The 14,608-nt window shown below is 37.2% G+C and overlaps 1 protein-coding gene across 2 annotated transcripts in view; it reads left to right on the forward strand.

The window, feature by feature from the left end:
• Positions 1–9,472, forward strand: part of tbc1d13 (TBC1 domain family, member 13) — a 29,259-nt gene extending 19,787 nt beyond the window's left edge. For both annotated transcript variants that reach the window (XM_067484072.1, XM_067484073.1), the window contains 3 exons: positions 5,109–5,269; positions 5,630–5,687; positions 5,782–9,472. In XM_067484072.1, the coding sequence (XP_067340173.1) occupies positions 5,109–5,269; positions 5,630–5,687; positions 5,782–5,847 (285 nt within the window). In that variant the 3' untranslated portion in view covers positions 5,848–9,472. The remainder of the gene's footprint in view (positions 1–5,108; positions 5,270–5,629; positions 5,688–5,781) is intronic.
• Positions 9,473–14,608: the final 5,136 nt, after the last annotated feature.

The raw sequence follows: 14,608 nt of genomic DNA on the forward strand, positions 1-14,608 counted from the left end.
CCCTAGGAACTTGTAGCTGTCCTCAACATCTATTATGTTGGTTTATGGTAGTACAATGCCCTCGGTTCTGACAACTCTCCTCTCCTTGTTACCATCCTACCACATCCTGTCTGAATGACAATTCTTATCCTAGCCAAGTCAGTGAATTGATCATTCCTGGCATACAACTGATGTCTTATATGTAGAGGAGATGGTTGCTCTATTCCGTACTCTGTATCCCTAACTACTCTTGGTGATGATCTGGCAGAGGAGGTTCAGCCCCATCACTGCAAAAAAATAAAAAATAAAATCTTCCTTAGATAAAACTTTTAAAAAACACTGTAATAATTTCCAAGCAGCTATTAGGTGTTCCTGAAATGTTTGGATATTTTGAGTTAGGTAAGTCTCTTACATAGATCAAATAGATCTATAGATCAAAGCTTTTCAGAGTTTAAATTTTTGCTATTTGGAGTTGGGAAATCCAATTAGAGTATAAATGAAAATACTAGAACAAAAAATTTCCAAACAGTACTGAAGATATCAGAACTAAATTCACTTGAAGCGTTCTGTTCTTTCCTAAACCCTAAACAACAAGAGTGCAAAACCGCCCCCTTTCAGTATCAGGACTGTATGGCCTTCAATTAACTATTTAGGGTGGGTTCCATCCATTAGTAGCTGTTTCATTTGACCTGCCAAGCATTTATGGAGTGAATTTCTTCAACCAGTAGGTGTGGCTCATGTCAGGGCCTGGTGCTGTCCAGGCCTTCCTACTTGACTCCAGTTTATTATCGCAGGTTCCACTTCTCTAGTGTACCGCTTAAGCCGGGTAGCCAGGCCTGTAAGCCTTTACTTGGAAGTCTCCAAGTCTCAGTTCAGCTGGTCTGGGGTCTCCCCCACCTCTCCTGTTTCTACCAACACGATGATTAAATGTTTAAAACTTGAACTCTTACGGGCCACTTTATGTTAGTTTTAATTTTATTAAGACTTGGGTGGACATTGGCACATACATAGGTGAATCGTAAAATAAAAATAGTTTGATAATGATAACCTCATTGACAGCACTTGTAGACAGCTGGGTTAGTATAGATAGCAGCCGGATTTTCATGTGACACCAGCTTTTGTCTTCCAAATTTAATTACTTTCAAAAATGAGCAACATGAGCTAGCTGTAAACTGCTGAAATAAGGATGGTTACTTTCCCTGCAATGAAACTCCTTCTCCTTCTCAGAGTGGAGAGATCCACATCTCGAGATCTAGAACAAATTTAACAATGTGGATAAACTAACAATTACAGAAAAACTGCTATGGTCCTATATTTAAAATCAAAAAGCTTTGAGCCTCAATCAAAATCTCTTCTGTCATCGCTGTTCTTGTTCAGTGCAGAAATGCTGCGTCAAATGTATATTTGGGATAAAACCACTAAACTCAAACTTATTATGTGTTCAGGTTAGACAATATTAGGAGGCAACATGTAAACATGGAGCAATTCAGGAAGAGAGAGTCAAATTTTTAAAGTGGCATCTACAATTAGTCTAAAAATTAATACAAAATAAATCTAATACAGATGTAGCTGTTCAAAGTGTCAGTCTCTGAGTTTTTCATTCTTAAGTTAATTGCTTGTTATGACAGTAGGTGGTGCTCAGCTTACACTCAACTTTTCCCAAACAAAGTTTCAAGGAACCCAAATATGTTGCAATTAATCTGACTTCATCAAGCGATCCCACAGATAATTACTGTTTAGACATGACTATTAACAAAAGGTTCAATCACTCGACTACAACGGCAGTTGAGTGACGTCATCAATAACACGCCCACTTGATCGCTTTTAATCCTCCAAATTATTTTGGACAGAGCAGCATGCTACACACGTGAGCTCACGCACATAATAAGACATTGGGGCTCGTAGGATATAATCAGCAATGTTTTATTTGGACATTTTCATTCACACATACACCCACTCCTAAAAGGTTCAGGAGAATATCAGAATTACATTGCATGTCTGAAAGTGATTATATTTACAGTAGTTTCTGTATTTGTGTCTGTGTTTTTTCCCCCACCTTAAAGGGCAGACAAAGTTTAAAAGTGGCTGCCTGTGTCCCTATTTCAGAGACACACTTTGACCAGTGGAAACTGTCTTTGATGTTAATAACAGTGCACATTCAGCCTGACCAAAAGTATAAAGGTACACAGCAAAATTACCAGTGCTACATTAAATTGAATGTTCAGTTTATATTTCGGAAGTCACCACTGATGATTTTAGCTGTGTACATAAAGGAGAACATACTAATGTGAACAGGACAAACGTGTGAGGGAGGTTTGTACTCTTAGCTTATTCCAGTTAACATGGTGCTTTTTTTTCTCTCACAAGCAGGAACTCAGTAAATCTGCTTCTTTCGCAAGTTTGCAACACAACAATGAGCAGTGTGGAAAATTTGACTGGCTGTAAAACTAGAACAGTAGCAGAACCACCCTGATGCCTGCAGATGTTTGGTGGTGTTCATTCATACTTAAACGAAGTTGTCATTCACACCATAGGTATGAGATCATCTCCATGGTTACCCCCCCCCCCCCCCCCCCCCCCAAGCACCTTTGTAAAGAAGATGGTTTTGGGGGAATTCGCCATGGTACAAAACACTGAGACAATGCTGCAGAGATGATCCACACCGAACACTTGGTGCTTCATTAATTAGCCCAGTATTATTAAATATGTTTTGCGCAGGACGGGATTTTTAAAGTCTTAAAATCCTTGTTCACGTCCATCTCACCTCGAAAATTGACTAACCAGACACATGAGAGATGAGGAACTTACTAACACATGATCATTAAAACAGGCAGAGGATTGCACTGGTAGTTTATTAATCAGAGAACATTCTGTAAAACAGCTTTAGATTAGTTTTCATGATTAGATTAGTTCAAAATATACTGCTCTATACAACACTGAACATTTATGTTGAAAACATAGTAGCCTATGAGGAGATAATAATACTGCTAAATAAATCCCAGCTTACAGACTGATGGCGGAAAAGGCGCATTGAGAAAAGGAGCAAATGAAGGATCCGATTCCTAAACTGAGTACTGATTCCTAATCAGAGTAATTTAAGTAAGATTTAAAATATTTACATAAATTCTGTTAAATCCTGTGCTTCCAATTAGGTGAAGAGAGGAGACCTTTAAAGCAGATCACAGGTTATGGTTCTTTCATGGAACAAAGCGGAACAGAGCGGTTATATCTTCTCTCGCAGTTGTTGATACAGTCCCTGGCTCATCCGGTCACACATTTATACGTGTGTGCGCATATACGCACACACATATGTACACACACCTCCAAAGGTGGTTGATAATGAAAGCGCTAAAATCCTAAGGAACTTCCTGATACAGACTGACAAAGTCGTAATGGTCAACCAACTGGACCAAGCAGTGGTGGACAAATGGAATAACAAGACCGTAGTGATAGATACAGTAGCAATACCAAGTGATGCATTAATAGCCATTAAATAATAAGCAGATATCTAAAAAAAAAAAAAAACAATTTTAATAGTTTAAAGTTTAATCTCAATAGTGCCCCTGATTAAAATATAAACCATAATTTATGCAGAAAATTATATATATTTTTCATTTTTTTTTTAAATAATAAATGTCCCTACATGGATTTCTTGCCATTTAGGGACACTGGTGCTTCTAAAAACAAATGTCAATGTCAGTAGAGCCCTCCCTTTTTAAACGTATTAGTTCCCACAGTGGTTGTTTTGGGAGGGTTCTGTAATAACTTCCTGTGTCTTCAATTATGCTAATTTCTTAAGGGATGGATTCACATTCAAATTGTTTGGGTCTGTCTTCGAACAGGTGCCCATATGAACACAGAAAGCCATAACTTGCTGTACTTGTGTTGGGATCAAAGCCAACAATCAAACCTTTAAAATGATTTAACTTTCTGAGTTGCAGTAATTTTAGTATAAATTCACTTGTTACTTTCATCCTTTGTCAGGGCCATAATATGCTAGGCCAATAGTTGGCTAACACTGGGCCATTGGTGATTGTCCATTAGCCTAGTTTCTTCAGTGTATCTAGCAATAGTTTGATCCCTGTTGGTGGCTTTTTGGACAATTTAGCGTGTTGAATTGACTGATGCCCGTTGGCTGTAACGTTTGACTGGCCCAGAAAAAAAGTGATGGCTATTTAGGAGTTGATCTTAGTGTTTACTTTGACATTGGCTTGGTGTGTCGTCATGTCAATGACTCAAAACTTTAATGTAGAACATATCACTCTAAAAAAAACCTATACTTTGGAAGATATCCACTTAGTTTAATGAACTGATCATGATCAAACCTCATTTAGATTTACATTTGATAAAGTTTGGGTATATAACAATAACCGTGGATGTTGGACCCCATTGTAAGGGATGTATGGCAGAAGCAGGTGGAGTAGAAGGAATCATTACAGCATACAAAACCCATTTAAGTTCAAATGGGCACTATTGTTTAAAAAATACCTGAAAATTGTTACTTACCCTTTAAGGAGTTTATAATTTGACAGGGTTCCATGCACTGCTTATTTGATTTTTTTTTTTAAAGTAACAGCCCTACACAAAATGGTGAAAAGTCAAGCTATCACAAGAACTGCCTCAAAGTTCTGTTTAAACAGATTAAAAATAAAACTTGTTCACGTTCATTGTTCAGTTTTTTTGTTTACAGTCCCAAACATGCAGTTCACATTAATTTGCATAATTTTACATCCTACAAAACTTAATTTCAATGCGATATTTATTCTGTTGATGAGGGTGGTGCATGTTAAAACATATGTGGGGACTTATGCTCTGTATGATTTCTCACATTACAAATGTGACTCATAGACACACCCAGTGAACCATGGTAGAAATTAAGGATTAATGCAGGCGGCTCAAATTGTGTGGACTGCCTTTGGCATTGCTGCTTCCATTCAATCAGTGTGAACAGCGGTCACATTCTTTTATTTACAAAATGATTAATTCAGTTCACATCAAACATGACAAACATTCAACGAATGTTCATGAATGGGCCTACAATTATCTGACATCTCCAATTTAAGGCAACAAAAAAAATTCATTCACATAATATTCCCTCTTTATGTCTCAATTTTTTTTTGTCCACACAGGAAGAGCAGAACATCAAACCTCACTATTTCACATTCCGCTGGCTGACCTTACTGTTATCTCAAGAGTTCCTCCTTCCAGATGTAATTCGCATCTGGGATACCCTGTTTTCTGACGAAGACCGATTCCACTTCCTCATACTGGTCTGCTGTGCAATGCTTACGTAAGGCTATCGGATTATGTTCCCCTTCCTTCCAACTGTATTGACGCCCCTGTCTATTAATTTCGGCTGCATGTCTTACTTTTATAGCTGCAAAAGAATAGGTTCAATTGACCATTCACTGAAATAATGTGCGTGTTCAATGAACAGCCCTCCTTGTGCGTCTGTGCGCAACACTGGTTATGCAACACATTTCAGCACACCAAACACAAAACGTCATAATTTTTGTTTAACAAATAATTGCATGTAGCTTCATTAAATTTGCCTCACAGCACATGCATATAACACAATGACACTGCTAAAATGATATATTGAGCAGCCCTAATGTGAATGGTGGTTTCTGTTGATTTCTTGTGTTTACAGACTCATCAGAGATAAGTTACTGGCAGGAGACTTCACAGTGAACATGAGATTACTGCAGGTGAGAAATTTGTAACAGACAAAATTCAGAAGCTTCATATTTACACAGCAGGCTTATACAGAGTAATTTTTTTTTTCTCTGATGTTCCTCTCAGGATTACCCCATCTCAGATGTCCACACTATCTTGACCAAGGCAAAAGAGCTACAAGATAACTCTTAACCTTTTTATTTTAGTCCGCATGACTTCTCTGCCCAAATGTGGTAGGTGGAAGCTCAGACATCACATTAACAAGTCAAACCTGTATTGTTGGAGGGCTTACTCAGTGAAGAGCCTGGACAGATGTGTTGGGGAAACCTGACATACTTCCTTTTAACTTGATGTCAGTGGACATTGAAATGTGGAGGACATGTTGAAACTCTTGCTTCCTCAAAGGGGGAGGAGAAGCATGAAGGGAAAGACTGCCATGGCACATGTTGATCCTTCTCCTGCTCTCACAGCCATCTCTACTGAGGAGATTTGCTTTGCTCAGACAAAGGTGTTTGCTTTGAACATGTAAGGGAGAGGGAGCATAAACACTACACTACTCTAAAGATGTATGTCATGAAAACATTTTAGAAATGTTTAAAAATGGAGCTAAATATTAAAAGAAACCAATCCCACTGAGATAATTTATGTAGTCAGATTGTACAAATATAATTAGATTGAGCAATGTTTGTTCTTTGATTATTTTTTAAAAGGTGAGTGATTTTAATATACATTTGTATATATACATGAAACATGTACGCCTTATCTGTTAAATGATGTGACACAGGAAACAGTATTTCTGGGTATATTTTTTGTCATAAACGAAACCAATTGCAATACTTTAAGTTAATTTTGAGCTCATGACAGAGAAAAGCAGCCATGAGGATGAGGGTAGTTGTAGACAGGTTCAGTACACTTTCTACTACCGTTGTTGAAATTTGAAGCTGCTGCCTATATCGTTTACAGTGCCCTGCAAAAGTACACATCCTGGAAATGTTCCACTTCTTATCATGTTACAACCACAAACGTAAATGTATTTTATTGGGATTTTTTGTGATAGATCAACACAAAGTGGTACAAAGTGGACAATTGTGAAGTGGAAGGAAAATGACAAATGGTTTTCAAAATGTTTTACAAATAAATATCTGAAAAGTGTGGCGTGCATTTGTATTCAGCCCCCTTTACTCAGATACCCCTAACTAAAATGCAGGGGAACCAATAGCCTTCAGAGGTCACCTAATTAGTTAATACATTTGTCCACATTCGTGTAATTTAATCTCAATATAAATACACTTGTTCTGTGAAACCCTCAGAGGTTTGTTAGAGAACAATAGTGAACAAACAGCATTATGAAGTGTAAGGAACACACCAGAGAGGTCAGGGATAAAGTTGTGGAGAAGTTTAAAGCAGGGTGAGATTATAAAAAAAAAATATGTAAAATCTATCATTGGAAAATGTTGTTGATAAAGCCATAAAAAGTCCCATTTGCAGTTTGCAATAAACTGTGGGGGACACAACAAATGTGGAAGAACTGGTCCATTGGCCTAAATGCAGAATGTAGAAGAAATGTTGTTAAGAGTCTAAAGATTTGAGTCTGGCGAGGAGGTTGCCCTTCCTGCAGGACAATAACCCTAAACATATAGCCAGAGATACCATGGAATGGTTTAGATCAAAGCATAGGCATGTGTTAGAATGACCCAGTGTGCAGACCTAAATCCAATTGAGAATCTGTGGCAAGATTTGAAAATTGCTGTTCACATATGCTCTCCATCCAGTCTGACTGAGCTTGAGCTGTTTTGCAGAATGGGCAAAAAGTTTACTCATTAGATGTGCAAAGCAGGTAGAGGCATACCCCAAAAGACTTGCAGCTATAATTGCAGCTAAAGGTTATTCTACAAAGTTTTGACTCAGGGGTGCTGAATACATATTTAAAGAATTTTTCAAAACCATTTCTAATTATCATTTCAATTCACAATTATGTACCACTTTGTGTTGGTCTATCACAATAAAATACATTTACGTTTGTGGTTGTAACGTGACAAAAAGTGGAAGATTTCAAGGGGTATGAATACTTTTGCAAGGCACAGCATATAATGCACCAGCTGCAAAAAGAGGGATGCATCGCATGTATGGATGGTATTGTTAATTTCTAAAGAGGTGCACAACCAATGCTCCAAATCAGTGCAAGAAAGGGCACAATTTGTCATAGAGTTATGTTTATTTAGAAGTAAGTATACACTGCCTGGTCAACACAAGTTGCCACCTGGATTTTACTAACCAAATGAGTAATAGCCTTCCATTGGATTATAAGTAATTATTATGTCTAAGATGGCAACTAGGTATTCTACCTAAACTGATGCAATAAATAGTTGACTAGCTGAATATATTGAATGACCAGGTTCCTTGAATGAATTTTATTTATTGATAGTGGCATATTTCAAGATTACAATGGCAGGTTTCATTGGCCTCAAATTGTGAAAAAGTAGTTCAGGGAGCATAACACATTATTTTCAAAAATGGATTTGCTACCACTGAGTCCAGACCTTAACACGTTTGAGACATTTTGGGATGTCCTGGAGAATATGAATATATTAATTTTTTTCTGAGCCATGCAGTGAATTCCACTAAAGAAACATGTCTGATTTAATGGAGCGCTGCCCAAGGGTAAGGGCATCCAGTATTAGTCTTGACTTTCTCTTTTCTGTACAGAGATTTATCTGGATTCTCTATATATTTTAATAATATGGTGAACTGTAGATCATGATGAAACCACCAAATTCTGTTATCTATACTTACTAACATTATACTGAAGTTGTAGTCTTTGATTCACAGTCTTTACAGAGTGATGAATATGATCATCTTGTCCTTATCTCCCGAAGACTCAGCTTCTCTGGGATCCTCTTTTAATTAATTTTTTTTTATACCCAATCATGATACTTGCCTGTTGTCAATCACCAGATGTTTTTATTTATTCTGTTTGGAGTTGTTTGTTTGTTCACTCATTTGTTGCCTCTGTCCTGTTTTGAAACGTGTTTTCAAAATTTACACAGCATCCAATTTGGGAAATGAGATTGGACATATCTCTCTGTAGTGCAGTACTTTGTCATAGCCCTAGTAAATGAAATGTGACTGACCTGACAATATGCATTATTTTCACATGGCGCAGTAGTGGTCTCATCTCTATTGATAATTCGTACTCTTAGTTAACTCTTAGTTAAGCCCTTTATTTGAAATAAAGCAGTATTAGTGCAATGAAATTCCAGTTATTAAATTATTTTTGGTAGATATTACAGTTTACTTTTTTGTTTGTACAATAACAAAAGAAGCTAACATTTTAAAGGGTTTATGATCTAACTGATAAATAACCTGGCTTGGCTTAAAATTACAGTGTGCAATTGTTTAATAGAATTATGCTTTAAAGTAAAGGCCTCTCATAATCATTGACAATCAAGTCATTGAACAGCATTGGCAGCAAAGCGGAGATATTCACTTCTAAAAGTGTTGAAGTGAGGCTCAGCTCTTTAACCAATAAGAGAAGAGCAATAGTTTTCTCTTGAAGGGCTGTGTAGACCAAGGTAAAGTATAAAGAGTGAAGCAACACTGTGTCGAACATGGAGAGGGAGAGCTGGGAAGAGCAAAGTGGACTGAATAAGTCCCACATTCGGGCTAGCGTAAATTGCACACTGTAGCTTTAAATAAAATTAACCAAAATAGTTCTTGTGTATATTGTGTCTGTATTTTAATTTGAATTTAAATTTATACCAAAGCTGTAAAATGTAATAACCATCTTGTAACATAATAAAACTAATCATTGGAGAAACAGAGGACACTTAATTTTAAAAAGTAGTTTAAGCCTGACAATATGCGGCTCATATGTTTTCCCTTATTGGATACTAAGTTTAAATGTTTTCGCTTAGATATTTGATTAAAAAAAGGGGGATGTAACTGAGATTTTTACTAAAGAGATCGGTGTAATTATAATAATAATTATATAATATAATATGTACATACACAAAGCAAGTATAATTATCAATTATTTTCTGAACTCTCTTTAGTGTTAAAAACATTTCCCTATCTGATTTTTTTTTCATCTATAAAAGAATAAATTAGGTTGTCTTACACATTATTGAAATTTAATTGCTGAGGTGTGTGTGTTGTGGAAGGTATTCTTTTAACATACTGTATGCAACAATAGTGTGGCTTTCAAATGTGGTAAAGTTGCTCACTGTGTTAGAATGGATATTGTTCTTAATTGTCAAAACTTAAAATTTGCTCAGTATCTCAAATCAGTTTAGAATTTCTTTTGTGTTGCCAGAATTGGCTGTTATTGGCTCTCCTTGCAGGACAAAATTTAAAAAAGAATTATCAGTATAAGTATCAGTAATCAGTATTTGTTTTTCAATCTGAAACTGGTAAATTTCAAGGGCGGTTCGACAAATTAGCTATTTAGAAATAACAGTGTTTTCTTTTGGTAACTACTGTTATTAAAACATCAAAAATTAAAACAAAATTGTAATATACTTTTTTATATAACACTAAATAAAAATCATCACAGTATTCTTCTTTAATAATTAATTTATAATCCCTTTTTATAGGCACCATAATTGATAATCCAGCAAATAATATTGTATTGTAGCTATGCTGATTTTCAGTCCAAAAGTGACAGCACCTTGTACTTGAACCAAAAACTAAAATTATTAAATCTTATGAGAAAGTACAATCCCAATTTAAAAAAGTTGAGCGTGTAAGATGTAAATAAAAACAGAATGCAATGATTTGAAAATCTCATCAAACCATATTTTATTCACAATAGAACATCGTACATACATAGAACATAGATCTTGGAAATGAGACATGTTACCATTTCATGGAAAATATTAGCTTATTTTGAATTCGATGGCAGCAACAAGTCTCAAGTCTCGTCCTGTTACCAAAAATCTTAACAGGGATGTTTACCATTGAGTAGCATGCCCTCTTTTTCCCTCTTCTGGGAAGTGAGAAGACCAGTTGCTGGGGTTTAGGAGTGGAATGTTGTCCCATTCTTATCTGATGTAGGATTATATCTGCTCTAAAGTCCTTGGCCTTTGTTGCTGGATTTTCATGTTACGATGTTTTCTATTGGTAAAAGGTCTGGACTGCAAGCAGGGCAGTTCAGCACCCGGACTATTCTCCCGTGAAGCCATGCTTTACCATTGTCTTGCTGAAAAATGCAAGGCTTTCGCTGAAAGAGACACTGTCTGGTTGGGAGCATATGTTGTTCTAAAACGTCTGTTGCTGAAAAGTATTTCAGCATTGATGATGCCTTTACTGATGTGCTGCCCACACCATAGCCACTAATGCACCCCCATAGCATCAGAGATACAGGCTTTTGAACTGTACACTGAAAACAAGCTGGATGGTGTGATAAAAATGTTCCCTCTTCCTTAGTTTTACTAGATCTTGGACCATCATGAACCATCTCAGGTTAATACATCCCAGCATGGAGAAGAACACATGAATGTTGGTGTCTTGTGACTTGTATCTCTCAAACCACTTCTATTTATACTCAAACCCAACAAAGAACCCACCCTCAAAAAACGTGAATGAAGAAACCAGTTGCACGCATTTGACAGTCATCATTCTTGTCCCTTTCTAGGTTATCTGTCAATGTCAGTTGTGAAGCAATAAAACTCTTTTTATTGCACCTTCTTATAGATCTTGTGACCCCAAGAGCATTCCTCTAAACATGAAACACCCTTTGACTCCTTTTTGTGACCTCTTCAATAAACCTATCTTGGTTATTTGCTAATTATCTAACCATATGACTAAATTTACTCTATTCCCCCACATTGCTCCCTTTTGACACTAAGTGTCAACATGGTACATTTAGGAATCTCCAAAATATGTAGTGGTATTTCATAACCATCTAAACAAGTAAAACATTATAAAAAATAGGCTAAATTAAATTTTAACAGTATTTCAGGAATTAGGGTGTTCCGTCATCTCACTCACTATCAGTGTAAGGGTTTCCTGGGGCCCAGTCAGACATGGGATCCAATGTTAGTTAATTTGTGTGTATTAGGTTGGTTGGTATCTTAACATACAGTGATGTCTGTTCACCACCAATGATACCCCCTATCCATTTATATATAAGAGCTCTCATAAAAATAATAGCACATGTACAAAAACATAACATAATTCTAAAAACAACAACAAAGGAATTAAAAGCTACACAAATTCTGCACCCAACAAACCAAAATTGTCTAGTAACCAGTTGTTAAAACCTAAACCTGCAGATTCAGAAAGTCCAAAAACATCTAGTATCTTCTCCAGTGCTGTGATTACACTTGTGATATTGTCAGAATTATCAGGAATGAGAGTAACACACGCATCTACTGTTAAATTTACTGTTATACAAAGGCCTCCGGTTTTTCGCTAGGAGATAGTCAAAGGCCATTTCATGTTTAAGTAATATCAATCGGTAAGATTTATAATATGCCGCTAACAACTGGAACCCTTTCATAGTCTCATTTGCAAATGCAGACATTGAATATGTCATGTTATCAATGTGATCAGCTAGAAATGTTGCTCCATATCATGGAAATAGACCAATTCCCCATTTCTCTCCCACAGAAATTTGCCAGTGGTAGGACTCAAGGTTTGAAAACTGTGCCAATTCTCTTTTTTGGATAAGATTTGTATCATGTAATATATTCATTGGCATTAAGGCTAGGTGTACAATTGTGAGGTCAACAAACTAACAACATCCTGACCACCCTGATGGCAAAAACAGAAATGCTTGAGTTCCACAAAGCCAGTAGAAATTTTCAATAAATGGTATACTTTTATATGCAGGAGCATGGAGTGAGTCCTTTATCAGAAATTTTTGTCCATCTTTAAAAGTGATGGGCCACTGGGCCAGACCCTGGTTTATATTTAGTTCCAAAAGGAGTGATAATTGTCTGGCTTTTAAGTCCAGCAACAGGAGTTGCACACTTTGACAATCCCATGAACTGTCCAGTGCCATTAGAGCAAAGGCACATTGAGTGTGTAATGGTTGTCTCCTGAGTAGGGGTTTCTACAGGATCGGCTTGAATAGAATTCAGTGGGAGTGGCGCACGTAACGTGATCACAAAACCACAGGACACAGGACAAATAAGTGTTCTTCTGATCCTCAGAATGATCATATTTGTCTGGGTGCGTGTTATACCAAATGTGATGAGAATGCTTACAGTATTTCCTACTGACATCATTTATCTATGTATATCTCGCAAAGGTCTGTAATGCAACCGCAAGGGGGCACAAGCCAGTCTTCCTGTGACAGTCCCAAGTTTGGATAAATGACATTGTGATTTGTTGCGAGAGTAGGGAGCAGGTGGAGAAAAATCTAGAGAGGTGGAGGTCTGCTCTGGAAAGCAGAGGAACGAAGCTTAGCCGCAGCAAGAGAGAATACATGTGTGAATGAGAGGGACCCAGGTGGAACAGTGAGGTTACAGGGAGCAGAGGTGAAGAAGGTGCAGGACTTTAAGTATTTAGGGTCAAACGGTTCAGATCAATGGAAAGTGTGGAAAAGAGGTGAAGAGGCGACTGCAGGCAGGTTGGAACGGGTGGAGAAAAGTGTCAGGTGTGTTGTGTGACAAAAGAGTATCAGCAAGAATGAAAGGAAAGGTGTTCAAGACTGTGAGACAGCAGAAGCATTTTTGCAGGGAAAACATTAAATCCGCTTTGAAAACGTGTTTATTATCACTAAACAATATCTATAACCAGAAAATGGGGTTAATTCAATATAATCCATCATTAAATGTTGAAAAAGGCTTTCAGGTTTTGGATGTGCTGACATGGACATTTCTGTAGTCCTGCTAACATTATTAGTAGCACAAATCACACATTTTATAAATTTTAATCACACTGGTGCATACCACAATCTATTTAAAATATTCATCATACCCCCTTTTGAAACATGTTCAAAACCATGAGTCAATTTAGCCAAAAGAGGGAATATGGATTTTTGTAGTATTGGGAGACCTTGTGCATCCAACCAGTCTCCTGAAGAAAGTGTAGTTCAACCCTTGTTCTTCCAGGTGGTTTTTTTACCTGCACCGCTCCGGCTTGTAACAAGGAGACATCATTAAGGGAAAAACATTGTTCTGGACAGAAAGGGGCATTTGCAAATTTTGGGAAACAGGAGAGAGAGCAGCCGCCTTTGCTGCTACATCCGCTGCTGCATTACCCTGTGACATTGGATCAATGGAACCTGTGTGAGCTTGGCATTTGCATACAGCTACAGATGAAGGAAGCAGCAATGCATTCAAAAGGTTAATGATGAGGATCCTATGAGCAATAGGTTTTCCCTATTGCTCATAGGGTGAGAAACCCACGGTTCTTCCACAATGCTATGATACACATTAAAAGCATATTGTGAATCAGTCTAAACTGTGATAGTTTTTCCTGCTCCTAGGAGTAAAGCGCAAATTAAAGCAAGGTTAGCAGACAAATGAACAGGCAATCTGGCACTTTCAATTATCTCAGCACTGCTACAAATGGCATACAGAACACAAGGTGAGCCATTAGCAGGATTTCTTGTTGCAGATCGATCTACAAAAAACAGTCAGGATTACATAAAGGTATATCGAACAGGTTATCACGAGAAGCAAATGTAGTTTCAACAACTTTTAAAAACAGGAATGTGCTTCCCATCTATTGCCATAGGAAGCAAAGTTGAAGAGTTAAGGACCGTACAACACTTCAGAGTAACATGAAACATGGTTAGTAAGACCTTTTTTTAGTGCAATAACCTAGCTGGTAAGAGATGACCAGTTTTTGCTTGAAGGATTAGGGAATGAACTGCATGGGGATCATGTACTGTGCGAGGACACATAGCCACAATGTCAGCTGTAAAGGACTCAAAAAGATTAAATGGTTCGGTGTGGTCTGGAAGTCCTAAAGCATGGTGTGCTTGACAGCGCTTGTCTTAAGT

This window comes from Channa argus, chromosome 18, assembly GCF_033026475.1.
Source record: "Channa argus isolate prfri chromosome 18, Channa argus male v1.0, whole genome shotgun sequence".
NCBI lineage: Eukaryota > Metazoa > Chordata > Actinopteri > Anabantiformes > Channidae > Channa > Channa argus.